The sequence below is a fragment of the Pseudopipra pipra genome, chromosome 19 (assembly GCF_036250125.1).
Source record: "Pseudopipra pipra isolate bDixPip1 chromosome 19, bDixPip1.hap1, whole genome shotgun sequence".
NCBI lineage: Eukaryota > Metazoa > Chordata > Aves > Passeriformes > Pipridae > Pseudopipra > Pseudopipra pipra.
Genome location: NC_087567.1, coordinates 742,918 through 764,572, shown reverse-complemented (window position 1 = coordinate 764,572; position 21,655 = coordinate 742,918). Strand labels below are relative to the sequence as shown.

Below are 21,655 nucleotides of genomic sequence, written 5' to 3'. Positions count from 1 at the left end.
ATTTGTTCCCCATTTGTTCCCTATTTGTTCCTCAGGTTGGTGCTCTGGGTTCAATGATCTTAGGGACCAAATCAGAGAGAAGGTCTTTGTAGGGAGATCAGCATTGCCCAGTCTGGTACTGGCACTTTTTTATGGTTTTGGGTCCACATTGAAAAGATCTAAGCCTGCTCTCACAGTACATGCGCCCACTTCAGCTCCCTGTAGTACATGTGCTCCAAGCCCCAGGCCCAGAAATCATGGATGTATTTTGCTAAATTTTTCATGAAAACTTCCACTGGAAACATCTGGCAGGAACAAGAACAGCCCAGGCATTTGATATCCTAGAAAGCTGAAAGTAATTGAAACCAGAAGCTGGTGAACATTAGGAAGAATGCAGTAAGGAACACCATTCCTTGTGTCAGAAGACACTTAGCTGCAGTGATGATTTAACTTTAGTTTGATGCATGTTATCTGTATACTTCATTCCAGTTGGCTTTAGTACCAGAGACTTTTGAAAGAGCAGCTGTAAAGCAGAGCTGTAGTGCAGAAGGGCTGTGACACTCACCTCAGGCTTTCTTAGAGTGTTTCTCTCTAGATAATTTATATTTCTGAGAAAACCCCAGGAGATTTAACTACAAGCTCTTTAATTAGACCTTTACCTGCAGTAATTTTTCAGTAAGACCAGGTTGATTTTGAAAAGGTCTACACATCTCTGCTGTGCTGTGTACACTGAGCTGCCCACACTGGGCTGTGCCCACAGGGGTGGAGGGACGATGCTGGCACAAAGCTGGTCCCACCACAGCCATCACCTCTGTGCTATTCCAGCTTCCAGCAGCAACAGAGCCTCCTGAGAGTCCCTACACTAGATCCAGACTCATGAGAAGGTGCAACACTCCTCCTCACCCACTGATCTCTCCCTTTGCATCAGCGTTTCTTGCCTTAGTTTGTTTTTTTAGTAGTTTTTTTGGTTTTTTGTTCTCATTTGAAAGGATCTGTTAAAGGGGGCCCTTGCTCTCAGCATGGGTGTGCAGATGAGCCCTCACTCTGGGCCACAGGCACCTGAATCGAGCTGTGGTGAACCACAGTGACCTGGGCTCACAGTAGCAAGCCCTGTGCTCGTCTTGTTTTGGGTTTTCCTGAGGGCGAGCAGGATCCTGCACAGGTGCAGAGATGTCACTTGTGTGTGGCCTGTTGTAGCTCATGGCTTTGTGGGTAGGAGACTAATCTTGTATGGTCCTGGGTTCTAGGTGAAACACTTGAGATGTTTTACAGCTCTGGGAGTGCAATAAGAAGTATCTTCATGAACAGGACCAAGTACCAGACATCATACTGGGAGCACAGTGTCCACCAGCTGAGCCCTGGAGCCTCCAGGCTGCAGCCAGGTTTCCTTCTGCTGCCCCTGCTTCTGACACTGACTCTTAACGTCTGTCTCCACTTCTGGGGAGGTGAGAGACATCAGTTGAAAATCCCAAGGCTAAGAAAAGGTTTGATTTCGGATCTCCTGTTTCCTGGCTGCTGGTCCTATGGGAGTGACTGGAGCCAGCCCAGTCACTCCAAAGTGTGGAAGTGTGGCCCATCCCCAGAGCACTGAGTGCCACGGCCAGGCCTTCCTTGGACACCTCCAGGAGTGGAGACTCCACCACCTCCCTGGGCAGCCCCTTCCAATGCCTGACCACCCTTTCCAGGAAGAAATTCCTCCTGATGCCCAACCTGAACCTCCCCTGGTGCAACTTAAGTCCATGTCCTCTCATCCTGTCCCTTGTTTCCAGGGAGCAGAGCCCAACCCCCTCCAACTCCCCCGTCCTGTGCCCCTGGAAGCCCCCCTGAGCCTCCTTGTCTCCAGGCTGAGGCCCCCAGCTCCCTCAGGTGTTATTTGTGCTCTAGACTCTTCCCCAGCTCCATTCCTTTCTCTGGACACATTCCAGCCCCTCAGTATCTTTCTTGTCGTGAGGGGCCCAGAACTGGACACAAGATTCGAGATGCCTCAGCAGTGCCAGCACAGGAACAGGCACTGCCCTGGTCCTGCTGCCATACCATGGCTGGTACAAGCCTGGATGTCACTGGCCTTCTTGGCCACCTGGGCACACACTGGTGTGCCAACTCCCCACACCCAGCTGTGGAAGCAAAGAGCACCCACAGGCAATGAGAGCCACTCTCCCAGTTTTCCCTGGCTGGTTCAGGTGCCCAGGTGGGAGCAGAGTGCAGGAAAACAACTGGCACTGAGTAAGGGGAGTAAGGGGCTCCACGGGGAGCCCCTGCTGCCAGCTTGTCACAGGCGTGTGCTGAGCCCTGCACCGACAACATCCCCGTCTGCCTCAGATCTCTAACTCGGGGCCATCCAGTATATCCACAAGCTGCAGTATCATTTCATGTTCTCCCCAGCCTAGCATGGGTTAGTAGCTGAAAAAAATACACATTAATTACTTTCAGATCTCTAATTCTGATCCATGAACTACACAACCAGCTACCACAGCATTGCTATTCCATGCCTGCTGTTGGAAAGGCCCCACTTTGCATTACAGGGGAGCCCTGGTGGCCTAGTGGTTAGGTTGCAGCACTCTCACTGCTGCAACCTGGGTTCGATTCCGGCCAGGGAAAAACTCCCCCGGGCAGATGGAGCTCGTCAGCCCTGTAAGGCCATCCATCTAAGAGAAGGTCACTCTAAACAAACCTACGTCCAGAGGATCTCACTGCCACTGTCCAAGCTTGCACTGCCCATACTTTGCATTACAACAGTCACACTCTGATTTCATACTGTTCCCCATCATGATATGAAAACATCTGTCAAGATAATAGTTGCTGTAAAATCTTAACAGAAGGTAGCCTGGAGCAAGGGCTGAGATACAAAACTGTGCCTGTCACACTGCAAAGCAGGGATGTCAGGAGACTTGGGGAGCACAGGTGAATCTGCACATCTCAATTTTGGAGTTTTTTTCTTTGGTGTTAAGAACATGCATTAGATTTTCCTGTCTCAAGAAATAAGTGTACAAACCTTTCTATGTCTGGACTTGCCTGTGCTTCAGAGTCCCTGAATGATTGACAAGCTGTATGATTTGGGATGACAGCTTTGTGCGATTGAAAATCAGAAAGTCCCATGATAGATACAAAACTTAAGTCTCCTTTATAAATGACAGTAGGAATTGAATGAGTGGGACACTGCCAGTGTTTCAAGCCAATCAAGAAAGTTGCAAAATTTCAGCAAGCTGAAGAAAGATTACTGTTGTTATTCTGTGTGTCTGGAGTTTTACAGAGAGCAACTACTTTAGAAACTCTCTGTATTTCCCTCTGGTAAGGTAGTTGGTCTTCCCACTCTGCAGGGGAGATCTTAAAGGAGTGATTTGTCTCTTCTACAGGGAAGAGGCTGGATCAGACTCAAAGCAGGCTGTGACACTTGGGTTCCAGCTTCTGAGTACAGGATTTCAGGAGGACATCCAATCCCCAAGGGCTTGACATGAAGCCACTTGTGCTGTGCAGGGGATTGTTAAGCACCCCAGAGGGACAAATCACAAACTCTTCTAAAAAAGGGGGGATCTGCTTAGCCGGAGCTGGTCTTGGAGGTCTTTTCCAACCTTAATGATTCTGTGGGTGAGGTCCAGCCCCCTTGCTTTGGGCATGCCTGGGAGCAGGAAATGCCCTGTCTTAATCACACTGGCAATTCAGTATCAGGAAAAAGTCCCAAACTGCTTATTGGTCTGGTGTGTCTGAGTTTTTGCTCTCAGTACATTCACTGTGCTGAGTTCAAAGGGCTGATCACAAGGGATGAGGGCTAAAAAAAGCTTTTCTCTCATCCTCCAGGCTTAGGGGGATTCTAGGAATTCATAGTTCATGAGATATGTGGCTGTCGTGTCCATTTTTAGTGACCTTAAATGAAATTACGGGCAACATGGAACATGTTTTTCAAAACGCTGGTGACTGACTCTGCTGCAAGCCCACAAGGTTAGTTCTTGTTGTGCAAACAAAAGCAGGGTCAGCCACTGTGGCCTAAAGACAAGGTGACGTCCCCTGTACTGCAGCAGCAGCTGCAGGTGTCCCAGGGTGCTCCAGCTCGGAGTGGTGCTTTGGGAGGTGGCAGGAGCTATTAGGAGTGGGCTTCTGGCTTCACACAAGTCCTGTAGGCTTCACTCTGCTGAGGGAAAGCTGGTGCTGCAGCCTTGGATGAGCATCCATGCAGAACAGAGGGAAAATAGGGCTTACTGAGCAGTAACAGAAGATGACCAGAACAGAGATCCTTCCTCTCCTGCACCAGGAGCTCACTCTATCTGTGCATGAAGGCTCCCACTGCTCCTGCCAGTCATTGCCTGGCTGCTCTGTACCAACCAAACTATGTTTGGGACTGGGAGACCTCCCTTCAAGGCCCACTCTGGCCCCAGGGAACTCATACCCGCTTTTCAAGAGTTTTTGAGTCAACTTTGCTGGTTTTGCAAAAGTCAGTGAAGGCTTGATCTCATTGGAAATGTGCACCTGGGATCACAGGCCAGGAAGGCAGTACCCCAGCAGCAGCCTGGCTGTGCTGCCCTGAGACGGGAGAGCTCAGCTCCAAGTCCTGCCTGTCCCCCTGCCTCTCCTGCAGAGTTGGGGAATTTTGCTGCAGTTGTATTTTTTTTTCCATGCTAATTCCCACTGTTTTCCTATGCTTTTCAGGGCACACATGTTGGCTGAAGTGGATTCAAGGGTGTTTTGGCAGCGTGGTCTGAGAAGCCTGTGGCACAGCCTTGGTCTGAGGAAGGGAGAGGAATGACTGAGTCTGTGGCCAGGCCTTACTGCCTGAGCTGCCCACGTCAGAGATGCAGAGGTGCAGTGTGTCCTTGCTCAGCCTGTTTCTCCTAGACACAGCTCTGCCTTCCCCAGGCACAGCCAAGCTTGCAGCCCCAGAAGTTCAGGTGAAAGTGCTGCTCTGGGTCACTAGTGCTCAGGACTGAGCAGAGCTGTTACTGTCCTAGTGGGCTGGCAAAGGGGGTAGTGCCCAGTGGTTTTGTGGCTACTGTTTACCCTTACCAATATCCGTCTCACATGGGAATTGCAATCATCCATGTCTAAGAACCTTAGAACGATGTGATGAGGCTTCTGCAGCTCTTTTTGGCAGCAAGGGCAGTGAACATCCTGAGCAGCCAAAATTGTATTTGGAGCTACGTTTCTGTACCATATTCAAGGTTTGGCATTCATGAAGTGTCCATCCCTGGCTAGATTTGGGTGTTGTTCTTTCTGATTAGTCTCTGTTTTGCCATGGTTTATCACATATTTCAGTCATGGCCTCTCATCCCATCCCCCCTGACCCATGCAGTGATGGGAAGCCACAAGAGTTGCCATAACTGATCCTAACACCTTTTTTCCTTTCCATGGCCTTGGTCTCCACCCCACACAGGGCTGCTTTGGGTTCCCTCACCACTGTGCAGCTCTGCCCAGGCATCCTGTGAGCAGGAGCAGGGAAGCAGGTCCCTTCTGCACTATTATTTCTTTGACATGTGGGTGAGAGTGAAAGGAAGTGCTGGCCATGGTCATAGCTGTCAGGAGAGCATGTGACTGGGAGAGGAAATTCTCACAAGAAAAAATCTGCAAACCACAGATAGGTCCCAGAGTTACCAAAGTTGGAAAAAGAGCAGCTCCTTTTCTTACACACTGTATATGGCAGAAAATGAACACGAATTGTGAGCAGGCAGGAGTGTCAATCCCTTCCTTCCAAATATAGGGAAGGGGCTGAACCAAGAGGACCAAGCTGAGCCTATAAAAGCAGTTGGGGAGAAAACCCTTGGTGGCTCCTGATGTCCTGGCCAAGCTCATGGCCATGCTGTGACTGACCTGCAGAGTGGCAGAGGGCTCCTGCCACAGGTCCTGTTCCCTGTGCTTGGAGCTTCGCAAGGTTGTAGCGCTGCAGTGGGAATTCTGCTGTGGATTCCCTGCTGGGCCATTTCTTGGGCAGGGAAGGGCGGATCTCTGGTGAACCGTGCTGGCCCTCAGCAGGTGCAGTGGCTTGCAGTAAGTGAGGGGTGTCAGGCCTTTGGAGAGGCTGTAGCTTTGGTGAAGTCTGACCTTCCACTCTTTCTCTTGCAGAGATCTGAGATGTCAGCCTGTTCCTTCCTGCTTTCTGTTGACTGATTGTTAAGGTGAGAATTTAAGGCATGAAAACTAACATCTTGCCCAGGCTGGCATGAGCTGATTTTTCCCTTGCACTCACCGTGGACAGGTCCCTGTTCTTCCTCCTGCATGAGCTGCTCGTGTCCATTCCTGCCCGCTGTGGCTGCCCACCAGAGGACTAGGACAGGCTCCATGTTGATAGGGAGTGGGGGAAGTCATAAATGAAAAACCAGGAAAAAGACAGTCTTAAGGGCTTCACTTTTTCTAAGGACTATGTTAATCCTTTAGAGATCCCTCCCCTTTGCCACACTTCCACTGGGAGCCATCCTGCTCCTTTGGGCATGGATCTCCTTTCCCTGGGGCCATAAAGGGTGGCAGCTCCTTTTCACTAGGTTTGTACATTCCAGCTTTGAAAGACAAACATCTCCCTGAAGACCTGCAGCAGGTGAGGGCTGGGAGGGGTGAGCTCAGAGCAGACAGCTGGGAAGGGCTGTGGATGTTCAGCTTCACTCTGCTCTAAGGACTGCCCAGGGTACCAGCACAGGGTGTGTCTTTCAGCTCCAGCCATGAGCAGAGACGCTGCCATGGAAGTTTTTGGTGAGGCTGCACCGTACCTGCGCAAGTCAGAGAAGGAGAGAATAGAAGCCCAGAACCAGCCATTTGATGCCAAGACCTACTGCTTTGTGGCTGACCCTGAGGTGGAGTACACCAAAGGGAAGATCAAGGCTGCACAGGATGGGAAGATAACTGTGGAGACAGAGGATGGCAGAGTAAGTGCATTTCTCCTGGTCCTGCTGAGGGACCCAGGGCATTGCTGGGGAGGGCAAGGAACGGGGGAAGCACCAGAGTAGCTCAGGCAGGAAATCTGCCCTGCTCTGCCCTCCAACTGGGACCAGCACAGCCTTCAAAGGAAAGCATAGCTCTGAATGCTGGGATACAGTTATTCATTGGATAATTATTCTTAGTTTGGGCTTTAAAGAGCAGGCAATGCTCTAAACCAGGTTAGGTCATTGCCTTGCCAGTCTTGGCATTCCTCAACCACTGCTTTTAACACTTTTTCAGTTAACATTGTCATATCCACTGATAAATTCTTTCCTTTACTGGTAGCAGAGCAGACAGATAATCTGAAAGTCCCCTTTGAACGTGATATTGTCGGTGTCACTGGCTGCAGTTTCCCAGAGGAGCCTCCAAGGTGTTACTCTTCCAAAAATGCTGAAATGTCATAGCAGCTCATGTCCTGACAACTTTTGTAACAATAATTGCAGAGGCTCAAAGAACCACCTCAACCAACATCTTGGCAGTAAATGCTACAAGAGTTTTAGAAAGCAAGTAAAGAGTAAGCAGTGATCCACAGCAGTCTCAGGGAAGTGACTGAGGCTGCACCAGGCTGAGATGCACAAGGTCCTGCTTTCCTAGGGCCTGACTATTTTTGCCCCTGTAGTGGCCTGTGGGAAAGATTTTCACACTTTTAAAATTGGATTAAGTGTAAAGTCCTTCCTTTTCTCTGCTATATGCAGCATTATTTTTTCTTTCGCAAGGAGTAGAAGAGAATAATTCTTCCTTGCTATGGCTATGGTTCTCTCTGCTGTTCCGGACTTTGCAAACTTTGAAAGTGTCTCCTTTTCACCCCCAAACTCTCAGGTTGTACTCTCCTCATAGAAAAGCCATTTCATATGTGTGACCATCTTTGTTTCTCTTCTCTGGAGCATTTCTAGTACAATTCTATCCCTTCTAAGAGGTGTGATCAGTAATGAAGGTGTGGATGAACTGATGGACACTTCCTACATAACACTCCCTTCTCTTCTCCCTTTCTTTTCTAACTATTCCTAATATTTTAGAGCTTCCTGCCCTCTCCTGAGCACTGAGCTGCCATTATGTTAGTAGTGACTCCCAGGTATGTGCTGTGAGGAGCAGTTAATGCACGATCTCTTGTTCTACATGGAGACTTCCTGCGAGTCCTAATTGCTCAGGTGTTTGAGTGCTTTAAAAAGGTATTTAGGGATACATATCACAAAGCTGCTTTTGAAAACTGGGCCTATAATTCTTGCTTTCTCAGAGGAGTCCAAGACCATTCCACTAGTCAGGACTTGAGGTAAGAAATAGTGTTCAGTCTTTCTGAATCAAATATGATTCCACACTATTTCCTCCTTGCCTTGGACTAGTCAGCTTGGACCAGTCCATGGGAGCAACAATTTCAGCAATGGATAAAAGCAGTGGGATAAGTCATCTGAATAAATTACAGCAGGATTTTCAAGCTCTTTCATGGTTCATAGTGGCTGAGATGAGCTGCTACCAGCTGTGAACATCTGCTTTCCTGTACATCTTCTGCCTCCCCCCCCATCTCCACAGGCCCTGGCTGTGTGAGGGGGCAGTCACCCACAGTGTGAGCCCAGCAGACGGTGCTCTTTGGAAGAGATAGAGCCATTCTTCAATTAGGAATGGCCACAGGCAGGAGTGGAACAAATCAGTCCCAAAGCAGGATTTGCTATTGATTAATCTTGTGCTGAAGACCTGAAGTTCATAAGCAGCAATAATGTGTGGAAAGATCTGCTCCATCAGAAATCCTGTCTTTGTGCTTGTATCAGTTCCAGGACAGTAAATGTACATCGTGTCAGTGTGACAGTATTGTAGAGCTCCTGGCTGGCAGCAGTGTTTGCCCTGAAATAGCCATATCCTGTTTTGCACAGTTAAACAGAAAGAAAAAATATGAATTAGAGCAGCCTTACAGATGTTATTACTTCTCTGAGTTTGTGTCTTAGTGTGTACTTAAGAAAGGACTATTGAGAGTTGCTGAATCAAGGTTCACTCTTTCTGAATTATAGACAGTTGCTGTCAAACCTGATGATGTGTATGCCATGAACCCACCAAAGTTTGACAGAGTTGAGGATGTGGCCATGCTGACCCACCTGCATGAACCCGCCGTCCTCTACAACCTCAAGGACCGCTACAGCTCCTGGATGATCTATGTAAGTTCCCTCTTCTGGCAAAGGTGAAAGTACAGCCACAGGAGCTGGACTTCAGTGACTCTTCTGTTCCATTTTCTTTCCTCGCAGACCTACTCGGGTCTCTTCTGCATCACTGTCAACCCCTACAAGTGGCTGCCCGTGTACAACCCGGAGGTGGTGTTGGCCTACCGAGGCAAGAAGCGCCAGGAGGCCCCTCCACACATCTTCTCCATCTCTGACAATGCCTATCAGTTCATGCTGACTGGTGAGTTTCTCTATTTTGACCAGGTTCATAGAAAAAACTGTGTCAGAAATGCAGTTCTGCCAAGTGCCATTCCACTCCTGCCATGGGCTCAGTCACCTTTGCAGGGTGCTACCCCAGCTCCTTGGTCTGGGTCGTGGTGTAGATTGTCTGCTTAGTCTCCTAATTACTGTGCAACTATTTTAGCTCTGAATGATGCGAAACCTGCTCCAGACAGCTTTCCCTGTCTCCTGAAATGTTTTTTTATTTTTGAAGCATCTGCTGTTGTGCTGCACATTTATCTGCATTCCTGGTCTAAGTACTAAGCTAAGGACCATAACAGGGACCTCTGCAAAGGGCAGTTGCAGTTGGATAGGATACACTACCTGGGAAGTCCCTAGTCAGCACACCTGAACCTGGCTTCAAGCAACAGCAAGTAGATTCAGAACAGAGCTGGTAGAAATATTTTCACCAAAATACATGGGTTTAGTTTGAATAAGGTCCTGTCTTGTATTAAATATCAATAAAATTAGAAATGATAAAGACAGAAGCAAGAAAGACTGCAGCAATGGTGGAGGGGAGAAGACAAAAAGTGGAGTATAGGGAGGGGAAAAGAGGAGGAGAGAAGACCATGCAGCTTTTCAGTTTTGCCTGCAGAGATTTTGTTTCATTCCCTCTGATGGACACCAGGTCACAGTTGCCTGAGAACCAGCACTTTTCCCTACAGCTTCTCTGACTGCAGGTATTTTTCCCTTTGACAGATCGTGAAAACCAGTCTATCCTGATCACGTAAGTACATCTGTCACTTTGGGCTTTGTGTCCAGCAAAAAGGGGCTGGATTTTTCTTGACTGTGCTTTCTTTCAACAGCGGGGAATCTGGTGCCGGGAAGACTGTGAACACAAAACGTGTCATCCAATACTATGCAACCATTGCAGCCAGCGGGGACCCAGCCATGAAGGAGTCTGGGATGAAGGTGTGAGGAGGAGGGGTTGGCAAGGGGCAGTTCAGGATGTCCACTTGTGGCTGTGGACAGCACTGGTGACAAACATTTCCCTCAAGATATCTTTTATTAGCCTCAGTCACTCTCTCAAAAGGCAGCAGGACCAGGGGCTGATGTGCAGGTACGACCACAACAAATACAAGCCACTGGAGCTGCCACTGACACTGCAGAGGTGTAGCTTTACCTGGACTGAAACCAGGTCTGTGGGATTGGTGTCCAGGAAGAATCAGAGTTTTCCTCACATGGATCAGTCTGTCCCTGTGGCTGAGACCTGAGAACTCTGACAATGAGAGAAATTCTGAATAAGAGGCAAATGACTCATTCACTGTTTACCCCCAGTGCTGGTTCTTGGTGCTGGAGTCGAAAAGGTGCTGCAGTAGCACTGCACAGCTGAAATGAAAGGCACATGGCTGCACATATAATCATGCCATAGATTCACTTCTTCCTACCACAAAGCTCATGGTGTTTTTCAATAATTATTCAATTATTCCTGCAGGGTACACTCAAGGATCAAATCCTCAGCGCCAACCCACTGCTGGAGGCCTTTGGGAATGCCAAGACAATGAGAAATGACAACTCCTCACGCTTTGTGAGTCATCCTGTGTCTGTCTCTGCCCTCCTGCATTTCTAATGCTCTTTACCTGCTTGTTAGTTGCAACTGGGAGCCCTTTGGCTGGGAAAAATGTTCTTGTTGACCAGTTTTTGTGGTTGGTTGTGAGATGCTGATGTGTTTGCAGCTGTTTCATGCTCACAGCTATGTGGGCTGCAGCAAACTGTTCCCCATTATCTAGATTTGGATATCTAAGCTAATTCAGACTGATTTGGAGGTGCTGTCACTGAAACTCAAGAGAGAAAAACAGAGATTGCTGCACTGACCACTATCTTTTGTCTGCTTGCCAGGGTAAATTCATTCGTATCCATTTTGGAACCTCTGGAAAACTGGCGTCCGGTGACATTGAGACCTGTGAGTGACTGAGGGGGGCTGACTGCTCTGCTAGAAGGCGAAGAGCCTGAAAAATTTCTATGCATACATATTACAGACCTGCTGGAAAAGTCAAGAGTCACTTTCCAGCTGAAAGCTGAGAGAAGCTACCATATCTTCTACCAGATCCTCTCCAATAAGAAGCCTGAACTGCTTGGTAAGGACAGCCATCACCTGGTGACATTAAGTAAAGTCACTGTGGGAAACATTTCCCCTCAACATGCTAGCTCAGTGATGGAGGGTCCAGTGGCAACTGCTGCCCTAGTGCCATGTGTCACCTGCCCCCAGGTCCTCCTTTGGCAGTGCCTCAGGCTGTGCAGAGCAGGGACACTTTGGTCATGCTTATTTACATCCCTGACATCACGGTGTTGGCCAGGCCAGGGATACCTGCTGTGCACAGCATTGGTGTCTCTGTGTGACAGGGGACACACTCAGAGTTACTCCACCTCCCATTTATTCTCCCTGGGTAAGTTCTAATATAAACTGTGTGCAGGTGAGGTGCAGGGGTGAATGGCTTTCCTCTGTCTTCCTTGTCTCTTAATAGAAACCCAAGACTTTGGGATGCAAAAGGAAGGAGAGCTTGTGAAATCTTGCTGAGCCATTGTTCCAACTACCCTGCTAAGTTCTGGCTCTCACTCCTGTGTTTGCCTTTCAGAGATGCTTCTCATCACTGCCAACCCATATGACTACCCCTTCATCAGCCAAGGGCAGATCTCTGTGGCGAGCATTGATGACCAGGAGGAGCTTGTTGCCACAGATGTGGGTACAGTTAATGAGGACAGTCTCACTCTTACTCTCACCACTGCTATAACCAGCTGATCTATCTCATCTGCAGGCAGCCATTGGCATTTTGGGCTTCAGCCCTGATGAGAGAATGGGGATTTACAAGCTGACAGGGGCAATCCTGCACTACGGAAACATAAAGTTCAAGCAGAAACCACGTGAAGAGCAAGCAGAGCCAGATGGCACAGAAGGTAATACTTTCATGGCTGTGAGAGAACTATTTCCAACTGGTTTCCATACCATTTTTCACTAGAAACAGCAGGAGTTTTCCAGGAGAGATGCAGTTGTTCCATAATGACCACAAAAAAAAAGGTTACCAGCTCCAGTAGAGTCACTTTCTGCATCCACTTTATTCCTGATGACTCTGCTGAAGGACCTTGTGCCTAGGACATATTATTACTGTAGTGTTCACGAGTTTCTGGTCACACATCCAGACTTGGGCTGCTTGGGTGACATTGTGGAGAAGTGGCTCGAAGGGAAAACCACTCTTGTCCCATTACCAATGCCCTCACAGGTTCCACCACATCAGCTAGGGCTGCCGTAGCCCTTCCATCACGAGGACCAGCTCTACAAGGCTGTTCAGAAGAGTAAATGAGAATGTTAGTCAAGCTTTGTGGATAGGCTAAAGCCACCCACGTTGCAGGTTTCAGAGTGAGCTCTGGCTGGTTCCAATGCACTCTGTAGGTCTAAGCTAAGAAGAAGGTATTTCAGCTTATGATTTTGTTTTCCAGAGGCTGACAAAGCAGCATATCTGATGGGCCTGAACTCAGCAGACTTGCTGAAAGCTTTGTGCTATCCCCGGGTGAAAGTGGGAAATGAATATGTCTTGAAGGGCCAAACAGTGGATCAGGTGAGTGTCAAGGAGCGGCAGGGACCATCCTCTGCCTAAAGGAAGGAATGGGTGCAGGTCACAGCTGAGCTGGTCAGGACCATTAGGGGCTGTTAGTGCACTGTGTGGGCTGTGTACCTGGGCACGCTGAGGGTTTATTCTGGTGGGGCCCTGGCAGTGCCCTGACAGAGGTGTGTGAACCATCTCCTTGCAGGTGCACCAGGCAGTGAGTGCCATTGCCAAGTCAGTCTATGAGAAACTCTTCCTGTGGATGGTGATGCGCATCAACCAACAGCTGGACACAAAGCTGCCAAGGCAGCACTTTATTGGGGTCTTAGACATCGCTGGATTTGAGATCTTTGAGGTTTGATTTTATACAGCACTCTCAGACTTCTGGCTGTCTTTAAATTCTTTTTCATTTTGTTTGACTTCTATGACCTTTCCTCCTCCTCACCTCAGTGCAACACTCAAGAACAGGGCAAATCTCTCTAAAGCTGCTTCTGCCTTTGTAGATCCATCACCTACTTTGTAAGAGAAGAGACATGGCAGAAGCATAGCAATGAATCTGCTGTCCCCCTCCCCACAGAATCTGCATTTAGTGACATTAGGGCCATCCAAAAACACAGCCAGTGCAGGCTACAGCAACCATGTGCTGCACAGCACAACTTCTCTGTAAGCCTGGACCACCCATGGTATATTCTTTACACTGTTATCAAAACCCTTCTGAGACAGCCTGGCTGACTTTGCTATGACATCTCTGTGAAATAAATTGATTGGAGGCAGTTTAACATTACTAACACACTTACTCAAACATTAGTTCAACAGCCTGGAGCAGCTGTGCATCAACTTCACCAATGAGAAACTGCAACAGTTCTTCAACCACCACATGTTCGTGCTGGAGCAGGAGGAGTACAAGAAGGAGGGAATTGAGTGGGAGTTCATTGACTTTGGGATGGACCTGGCTGCCTGCATTGAGCTTATAGAAAAGGTGAGTTTCTTAAGCATCTTTGGCACTCAGACAAATTGGATCTGGAAGGGATTCTTGAGAGTGTTTGCATTGAGTGCCTTCAATGCAGTCTCCCTGTGAAGCTTTTCAGCTTTTCTCCTCACCTCCTCTGTTCCTTTAAACATCACCTTTGTGATTAATTATCTACTGACTGCAAATGTATTCTGTCTTCTAAAAATACACTGCTCTTTCTTTTCTTTCTTTCTTTCTTTTTCTTTCTTTCTTTTCTTTCTTTCTTTCTTTCTTTTCTTTCTTTCTTTCTTTTCTTTCTTTCTTTCTTTTCTTTCTTTCTTTCTTTCTTTTTCTTTCTTTCTTTTTTTTTTAAATTTTTTTCTTTCCCTTCCTTCCTTCCTTCTTCTCTTTCTCATTATAAATTGTCATTTTTCACTGTCACATTTACCCCAGTTGTCCTCTGCATATTGGTTCCTGCTCAGGTTTCCCTCTCAGTTAAATTCAAAGCCTGATGTCTGCTTGCTTTTTGTTCCTTCTGGGTAAGAAGAAGTCACTACTGTATTCTAAGAAGTTACTACACAGTTTTTGCTTGGCTTCTTTTGTTTTCCAGACACTGTCTGTGTAGTTCAAAACTATTCATGAAAATCTTTTGAGTGCTTTTGAATATCTTGCTAGCTGTTCACAACAAATCTTGCTTACTTGCTCCTTCCAGGCTAATTCTCTATAAAATACCTCCAGTACTTTAATTTGAGCATTTTTTTTACTCTGTATTATTGTAACTTGAATTTATCTTATTTGAAAACACCCTTTTTCTATTCAGCCCATGGGCATCTTCTCCATCCTGGAAGAGGAGTGCATGTTCCCCAAGGCAACTGACACCTCTTTCAAGAACAAGCTCTATGACCAGCACCTGGGCAAATCCAGCAAATTCCAGAAGCCCAAGCCTGGCAAAGGCAAGGCTGAGGCCCACTTCTCCCTGGTGCACTACGCTGGCACAGTGGACTACAACATCACTGGGTGGCTGGAGAAGAACAAGGACCCCCTGAATGAAACTGTCATTGGGCTGTACCAGAAATCATCTGTGAAGGTTTTATGCCATCTTTATGCTGCCTTTTCTTCCATAGATGAAGGTAAGATCAGAGGATTATGCTTGTTCCTACTGTACCTGTCATGTGACATGAGTCACTGTTGAGCCAGTGCTCATGTACCGTGTGTTAGATGCACAATTATAACCCTGTGAAAGGGTTCTGCAGCTGGACTATCATCTCATTTTCCAGCTGAAGGTGGTGGAAAGAAGAAAGAAACCAAGAAAAAGGGCTCTTCCTTCCAGACTGTGTCTGTGCTCTTTCGGGTAGGTGTGTTCTCTGCTGGGAGGGCAGTGCTGTCACCCCTGGCTGCACAGGATCACCAGCCCCACTTTCTCTGTGGCCACTCTGTGGCAAGTTATATTTGGGATATGGCAAAGGTTGAGTTCTGCTTTGCTGCTGAGGTCCAGTGGGATGGTGGTGGAGAAGGGAGGTGATGTGCTTTGTCAGCACGGGTAGCTGTCTTTGCTTCGCCCTTTGGTGCTACCAGCATCCTTCCCTTCTTTGGCTGTCACTGGCTTCTTCCAGCATGTGTCCCTCTGAGAACACTGTGTGGCAGCCAGTGCCTTGCAGAAAGTGTGAGCAATACAAGTTATGTGTTGCAGCCCTAATGCTGCTGTGATGCATCTACACCTGAGGCCAGGAACAGGCTGGTCCCTTCCTGGCAGGATGAGGAGTGCATCATCCCCTGGCTGGGGCATGGGCCATACTCAGAATGTGTCATTCTTGCATGAGATGATTAAAGAATTGCACTACCCTGCAGAACAGATGACTTATGATGTCATAGACAAACATTGATTTTGTAGCTCAATTATATTTTAAATATATGTAACTAATATATCTAAGTAATAAAAGCAAGAAATTAATCCATTTATTTATTTGATCAAAACTTCTTTTGATCAAGAAAGACCATATATATATATATATATATATATACATATACATATATATGTATATATATATGTATATATATGTGTATATATATATATATGGTATCCCAGAATATAGTTCATTTTCTTCCATTCTGGTCCTTTTTAAGAGCTCTTATGATGAGCCTTGAACTACCAAAGGACACATTTTCATTTTAAGACAGGAGGAGAATTCTCCAATTGTATCCACTGTTAGTAGCCATTTACTTTGCTGATGCCTACACAGAATTGTAGAATATTCACTAGAGGAGTAAGGAAAAACTTCTGAATTTTGATTTTTGTCAGAGTCAAATCCCACTGAGAACTGAAATAATACAGAGATTGCAAATGATCTCTGTTTTACAGGAAAATCTAAACAAGCTGATGTCCAACTTGCGAACAACTCATCCTCACTTTGTGCGTTGCATCATCCCCAATGAAACAAAGACCCCAGGTAATGCATAAACACAGATTAGAAAGGGGCAGAAAGAGGAGTTGACCAGTGCTGAACCCATTAATACATCCCCACGTTGCTCTGTCACAGGCCTCATGGATCACAAGCTCGTTCTGCACCAGCTGCGGTGTAACGGTGTCCTGGAAGGTATTCGGATCTGCAGGAAAGGATTTCCTAACAGGATTCCATATGGGGATTTTAAACAGAGGTCTGTAATCGCATTCCTGTGTTTGTATTGAGCCCAATTCATTTGAGAGAAGAGTTTTGCTAAACCAATCAATGATATAGTTGCTAGGAAAAGGCTACTTTAATATTTAACAACTATGGAAAGCATGAAGACATATCTAGTAGGTTGTGGTCTGTATGGGCAGTGCCCACCCAAATACTTTCCTGAATACTGTACACCAAAACCTATTTTCAAGTTCATTCATGTTCATCTGAATGTTTGGGTATTCTTTGCTTTAATTCTCAAATTTGACACAAGCTTGTTTCAGCAAAAATGCAGAGGGTGGTCTATGCACATCCTGTATTTAACCACTACCTAGTAGAGGTTTGAAGAATGTGGTTTAATTAATTCTTACTAGAGTGATTTCACTGAGAGAAAATTGTGTTAAACCAAATACCACTTTCTGATGAAATGCCAAGTTTGACTGGCAAATAGGGCTGCAGTAACAAAAGGGACTTGAGCAGGACATCTAAGCTAGTTCCACATGGCCCTCTCATTTTGTACTGAGCTAACATTTCTACATGCTGACATTTCTACAGCATTAGCACATTAATTTATAAGTAAAAACCCCATGACCAAACAATCTTAACTTGGGAACTGCTGTGCAAATAAGACATTTATAAATGGTTGCTAAATTCAGGGCAACCCAGCTGGGGTCGTCTGCTCATTGTGTTTGAACAAAGGCAAATGTAGGGTCAGATCTCTAAGAACAAAGAAATCACACACACACCCCCTTACAGGTCTGGGCAGGGTGTGCTGGAGAGCAAGACACTGAGAAGGGCTGAACTGGTATTTGGAGCACTAACAATGTCCGGGGGGGTGATGTGGGTGGGCAGATTTGTGAAAACAATAGGAGTGGAATAATCTTTCAGTGTAGTCCACTGCTGGCTATTATGTCTAATTCTGGGTTCCATGCTTCGGGAAGAACAGGAGAACCTGTATATGGTTCAGAAAAGAGCTACAGGAAAAATGTGAACTCAAGTGCAGGGAGAGATTGAAATCAAACTATGCTGGTGAGGCCCTGGCACAGGTTGCCACAGAGAATCTGTGATTGGGTTCAAGGCCAGGTTGGAGCAACCTGGGCTAGTGGAAGGTGTCCCTGCCCATGGCAGGGGGTGGAACTGGATGATTTTTAAGGTCCCTTCCAACCCAAACCATTCTGTGATTCTATTTAACTCATGAAATTGAATGTTAACAGATGATTTGTTTGTGGTGTTGAGAACCTACAGATGTAAAGAGGATGTAAAGCAGGAAGCTGTTTGCTAAAAGACGAACTTAAAGAGTCCAAAGGCGTGACCTGAAAAAGGATGTTGTCAAGGTAGAAGTGAAATATTACCTTTCCTACAGTGAGGGTGAATAGTTTACCTGGGACACTCCCGAGGTTTGAAGGCTTCAGATAAGATAGAAATTTCTTCTTTTTTTTTTTTTTTTTTTTTTTTTTAAATATATACTAGCTTAATCACAAGAGGGCTGAATGAACAAGGGTCTGGGAGGACTATGTGTCAGTTATACAGGAAGTCAGATTAACTGCAGTAGGTCCCCTATTCCTAAAATCCATTTATTCTTTGAATTTACAGCTAACCCAGTGAGCTGTCCCCGTACAACAGTGATAATGACTATGACACACATGAGCAGTGTCTCTCAGGTCCAGAGAACAGACCATCCAAGCCCTCAGTCTCAGTGAAGGCTGTAACACATCCATGGATCCTACTGAACTGACCTGCTGCTATTTGGTGTTTTTCTTACAGCTTTGCTATTTGAGGCTGGAGGTGTGAGTCAGACTCAGCCTTCCTCTGTATCTTCAAAGTGACAGCTGTTCTTGTGGCATCCTGTGCACTAAAATGATACTGATGGGTAAGTTTTTTTCCTTTATTTTGTCAGATACCGCCTTCTGAACGCTGGTGTCATTCCAGAGGGAAAGTTTATTGACAGCAAGAAGGCATGTGAAAAGTTGCTGTCTTCCATTGAGATAGATCACACTCAGTACAAATTTGGACACACTAAGGTAAAATGTTTAATTTTGCCATGCAATGAGAACATTCATTGCATTGAAATGTGAGCCCAGCAATGAGTGATCTCTGTTCCTTGGCTGCAGGTGTTCTTCAAGGCAGGTTTGCTGGGTGTCCTGGAAGAGATGCGAGATGATTGCTTAGGACAGCTGATCACATGGACCCAGGCTTTGTGCAGGGGATACCTCAGGAGACTTGAGCTGAAAAGAATGTTCGACCAAAGGTGTGTGTCCTCTGCGAGGTCTGATTGCTCAAAGATGGGCTTTATTCACAGTACTGATGGAGCACTTTGGTTTCAGAGAGTCCATCCTCTTCATCCAGTACAACATCCGTGCATTCATGAAAGTCAAGCAGTGGCCCTGGATGAAGCTGTACTTCAAGTTAAAACCTCTCTTGAAAAGTGTGGAAACTGAAAAAGAAATGGCCACAATGAAAGAAGAGTTTGAGAGAACAAAAGAAGAATTGGCTAAATCAGAAACCAAGAGGAAAGAACTAGAAGAGAAAATGGTGATTCTGGTGAAAGACAAAAAGGATCTGCAGCTGAAAGTACAGATGGTACGTAATTTAAACCAGATTTGGCTCTTCAGATTACATCAGTTTTGTCTGAGTGTTCAGGAAAGGGCTGAAAGCAAATTCTGTTATTTCATGTTCCAGTCGCTTAATGAGCAGGTGATTTCTGCAAGTGTCAGTGCCAATGTGTGACAATGAAACACATTTCTGTTTTCTGTAAAAGGAAAATGAAAATTTGGCTGATGCTGAAGAAAGATGTGACCAGCTGATCAAAGCAAAATTCCAGCTGGAAGCAAGAATAAGGGAGATAATGGAAAAGCTGGAGGATGAAGAGGAGATAAATGCTGATCTGGCAGCCAAAAAGAGGAAACTGGAGGATGAATGCTCTGAGCTGAAGAAAGATTTTGATGACCTCGAGTTAACATTGTTTGAGGCTGAAAAGGAAAAGCATACCACAGAAAACAAGGTGCTTTTTATTTCTGCTATTTGCATGTTTAATAACAGTTGCTCTGTCTGTGTATAGGCTGTAAAGGTTCAGTCAGCTTGAACACTAACAGGAGTTCAAGTATAAGAAAATCCATGGGCCTGGTGTTGAATTTGGTCACAACTGTTGTGCAGGAAAACCAACCCATAATCATAAAATCAAAGTTCAACATTGCTTTGTGACTTCTGAAGGGTTGATATATAAGCAGAGAGATTGTATAGTTTGACCATATAATGCAAGTAAATAAGTCTCTTTGGCAGTCTTTTAATGAGTTCATTGCCTTTGTTCATTGATTATATAAAGGCCAAAATTATTAGTGACTTTCAAGTGTTTTGCCTTACAATAGGTAAAAAATCTGACTGAAGTAGTGACAGGTTTGGATGAGACTGTTGCAAAGTTAGTCAAGGAGAAGAAGGATCTGCAAGAAGCCCAGCAACAGGCTCTGGATGACCTGCAAATTGAGGAGGACAAAGTTAATAACCTCACCAAAGCCAGAATCAAGCTGGAGCAGCAAGTGAACCATGTGAGCATGTTCAACACAAGGAGAAGGGGCAGATTCTTCAGTTGTTCCATCAGTTGTGTTTATATATGTTTCTGTTACAGGTTGAAGGATCTTTAGAACTGGAAAGAAAAGTGTGTGTGGATCTTGAACGAGCAAAGAGAAAGCTTGAGGGAGACTTGAAACTTGCACAGGAAACCATAGTGGATCTGGAGAATTATAAACAACATTTAGATGAAAAAATAAGGAAGTACGAGGAAAAAAATGTGACAAATTTACTATTTGGTTTTAACTGGACATATTTTCTTTTTATTAAAAGAACATTTCCTTCACAGGAAAGACTTTGATTTTAACCAGAAGCAAAATAAAATTGTGGAACAGCAGAATTCAGGTACTCAATTGCAGAAGAAGATCAGAGAATTGCAGGCAAGATACTTCATGTAACTATTTCGTCATTACTGTTTGCTTGTTTAAACTGCAGTACCATGAACAATGCTTGTCCATGGTTTGGCATTGGCTCCATCAGACATGGGGGAAGCAGCTTCTCACAGAAGCCACTCGTGCATCCCCCCACTACCAAAACCTGTCCACACAAGCCCCATACAACAGGAGAGAGCTGAGATCTAAAGTTACCATGAGTGAATCCATAGGTCCTTTCCTGTTAGTAACTCTTTGCCTACATTGCCAAAACAGTGGAATTTGAAAGGAGTTTGTTTTGCTTATAATCTCCGAAATAAGGGGCTTGGTGTCCTCCTGTGACAAATACACATTAACCTAAGCACTGAATTACCTGTTCCCTATTTAATTCCTGATGTGCTATTCCCTCATTATTCAGGCCCATGTTGCAGAGCTGGAGGAGGAGACTATGAGTGAGAAAGCGACACGGGCAAAAGCAGAGAAGCATCATGGTGAGCTGGCTCAGGAACTTGAGCAAATCAGAGGAAGCCTTGAAGAGGCTGGAGGAGCCACCACTGCTCAAACAGAACTTAACAAGAAGCGGGAGGCAGAATTCCAGAAGATGCGCCGGGACCTCGAAGAGGCCACGCTGCAGCACGAAGCCACGGCTGCCGCCCTGCGCAAGAAGCACGCGGACAGCACAGCTGAGCTGGGGGAGCAGATCGACAACCTGCAGCGCGTCAAGCAGAAGCTGGAGAAGGAGAAGAGCGAGCTCAAGATGGAGATTGATGACTTGGCCAGGAGTACAAAGACCATTACTAAGTCCAAGGTGTTTCTTTACAAGTTAAATACTTGAATTGCCAATATTTCTGTCTGGTGGGAATTTAATGCCATACAAACACACCTACACAGGTTTCACTTTCTTACTCTCTTTCAGGCTAATCTGGAAAAAAAGTATCGGACCCTGGAAGACCAGATGAGTGAGATGAAAGCCAAATCTGAAGAGAACCAGAGGAATTTGAATGAGATGATGATACAAAAAGCCCAGCTCCAGACAGAGTCTGGTAAGGAAGGCACAAAGATGTGCTGAGAGGATATGTTTTTCTTTCAGTAGCAAAGAGGTTCTCTAGTGTGTGCCATGAGTGAGACCTAATAGTTCATTGGTACAGGCCCAGGTAACATTAGTAATAAATCAAAGGAAATGAGTTCATGAAGGACACTTTAAAGTTCATGTGCCAGTTGCAAGCATTATTTGCTTAGGTAAATGATTCCCAGAATGATGTGACATAGCTCA

The 21,655-nt window shown here is 45.9% G+C and overlaps 1 protein-coding gene and 1 long non-coding RNA gene across 2 annotated transcripts in view; one reads left to right on the top strand and one right to left on the bottom strand.

The window, feature by feature from the left end:
- Positions 1–426: 426 nt before the first annotated feature.
- Positions 427–13,723, bottom strand: LOC135424404 (uncharacterized). Its single transcript, XR_010435198.1, has 4 exons — positions 13,639–13,723; positions 12,321–12,578; positions 2,720–8,725; positions 427–2,508 (listed from the first exon to the last, which is right to left on the bottom strand). It is a non-coding gene; the product is annotated as an uncharacterized LOC135424404 (long non-coding RNA).
- Positions 6,618–21,655, top strand: part of LOC135424398 (myosin-3-like) — a 42,658-nt gene continuing 27,620 nt past the window's right edge. The window contains exons 1-26 of the mRNA XM_064675597.1: positions 6,618–6,821; positions 8,874–9,017; positions 9,105–9,261; positions 9,999–10,026; positions 10,106–10,211; positions 10,735–10,827; positions 11,139–11,202; positions 11,279–11,377; positions 11,876–11,979; positions 12,056–12,194; positions 12,735–12,853; positions 13,047–13,196; positions 13,650–13,820; positions 14,611–14,920; positions 15,068–15,141; positions 16,150–16,237; positions 16,328–16,445; positions 18,345–18,468; positions 18,559–18,695; positions 18,772–19,027; positions 19,206–19,448; positions 19,813–19,989; positions 20,070–20,215; positions 20,301–20,391; positions 20,801–21,190; positions 21,299–21,425. Coding sequence (XP_064531667.1) covers positions 6,618–6,821; positions 8,874–9,017; positions 9,105–9,261; positions 9,999–10,026; positions 10,106–10,211; positions 10,735–10,827; positions 11,139–11,202; positions 11,279–11,377; positions 11,876–11,979; positions 12,056–12,194; positions 12,735–12,853; positions 13,047–13,196; positions 13,650–13,820; positions 14,611–14,920; positions 15,068–15,141; positions 16,150–16,237; positions 16,328–16,445; positions 18,345–18,468; positions 18,559–18,695; positions 18,772–19,027; positions 19,206–19,448; positions 19,813–19,989; positions 20,070–20,215; positions 20,301–20,391; positions 20,801–21,190; positions 21,299–21,425 — 3,859 coding nt within the window. The remainder of the gene's footprint in view (positions 6,822–8,873; positions 9,018–9,104; positions 9,262–9,998; positions 10,027–10,105; positions 10,212–10,734; positions 10,828–11,138; positions 11,203–11,278; positions 11,378–11,875; positions 11,980–12,055; positions 12,195–12,734; positions 12,854–13,046; positions 13,197–13,649; positions 13,821–14,610; positions 14,921–15,067; positions 15,142–16,149; positions 16,238–16,327; positions 16,446–18,344; positions 18,469–18,558; positions 18,696–18,771; positions 19,028–19,205; positions 19,449–19,812; positions 19,990–20,069; positions 20,216–20,300; positions 20,392–20,800; positions 21,191–21,298; positions 21,426–21,655) is intronic.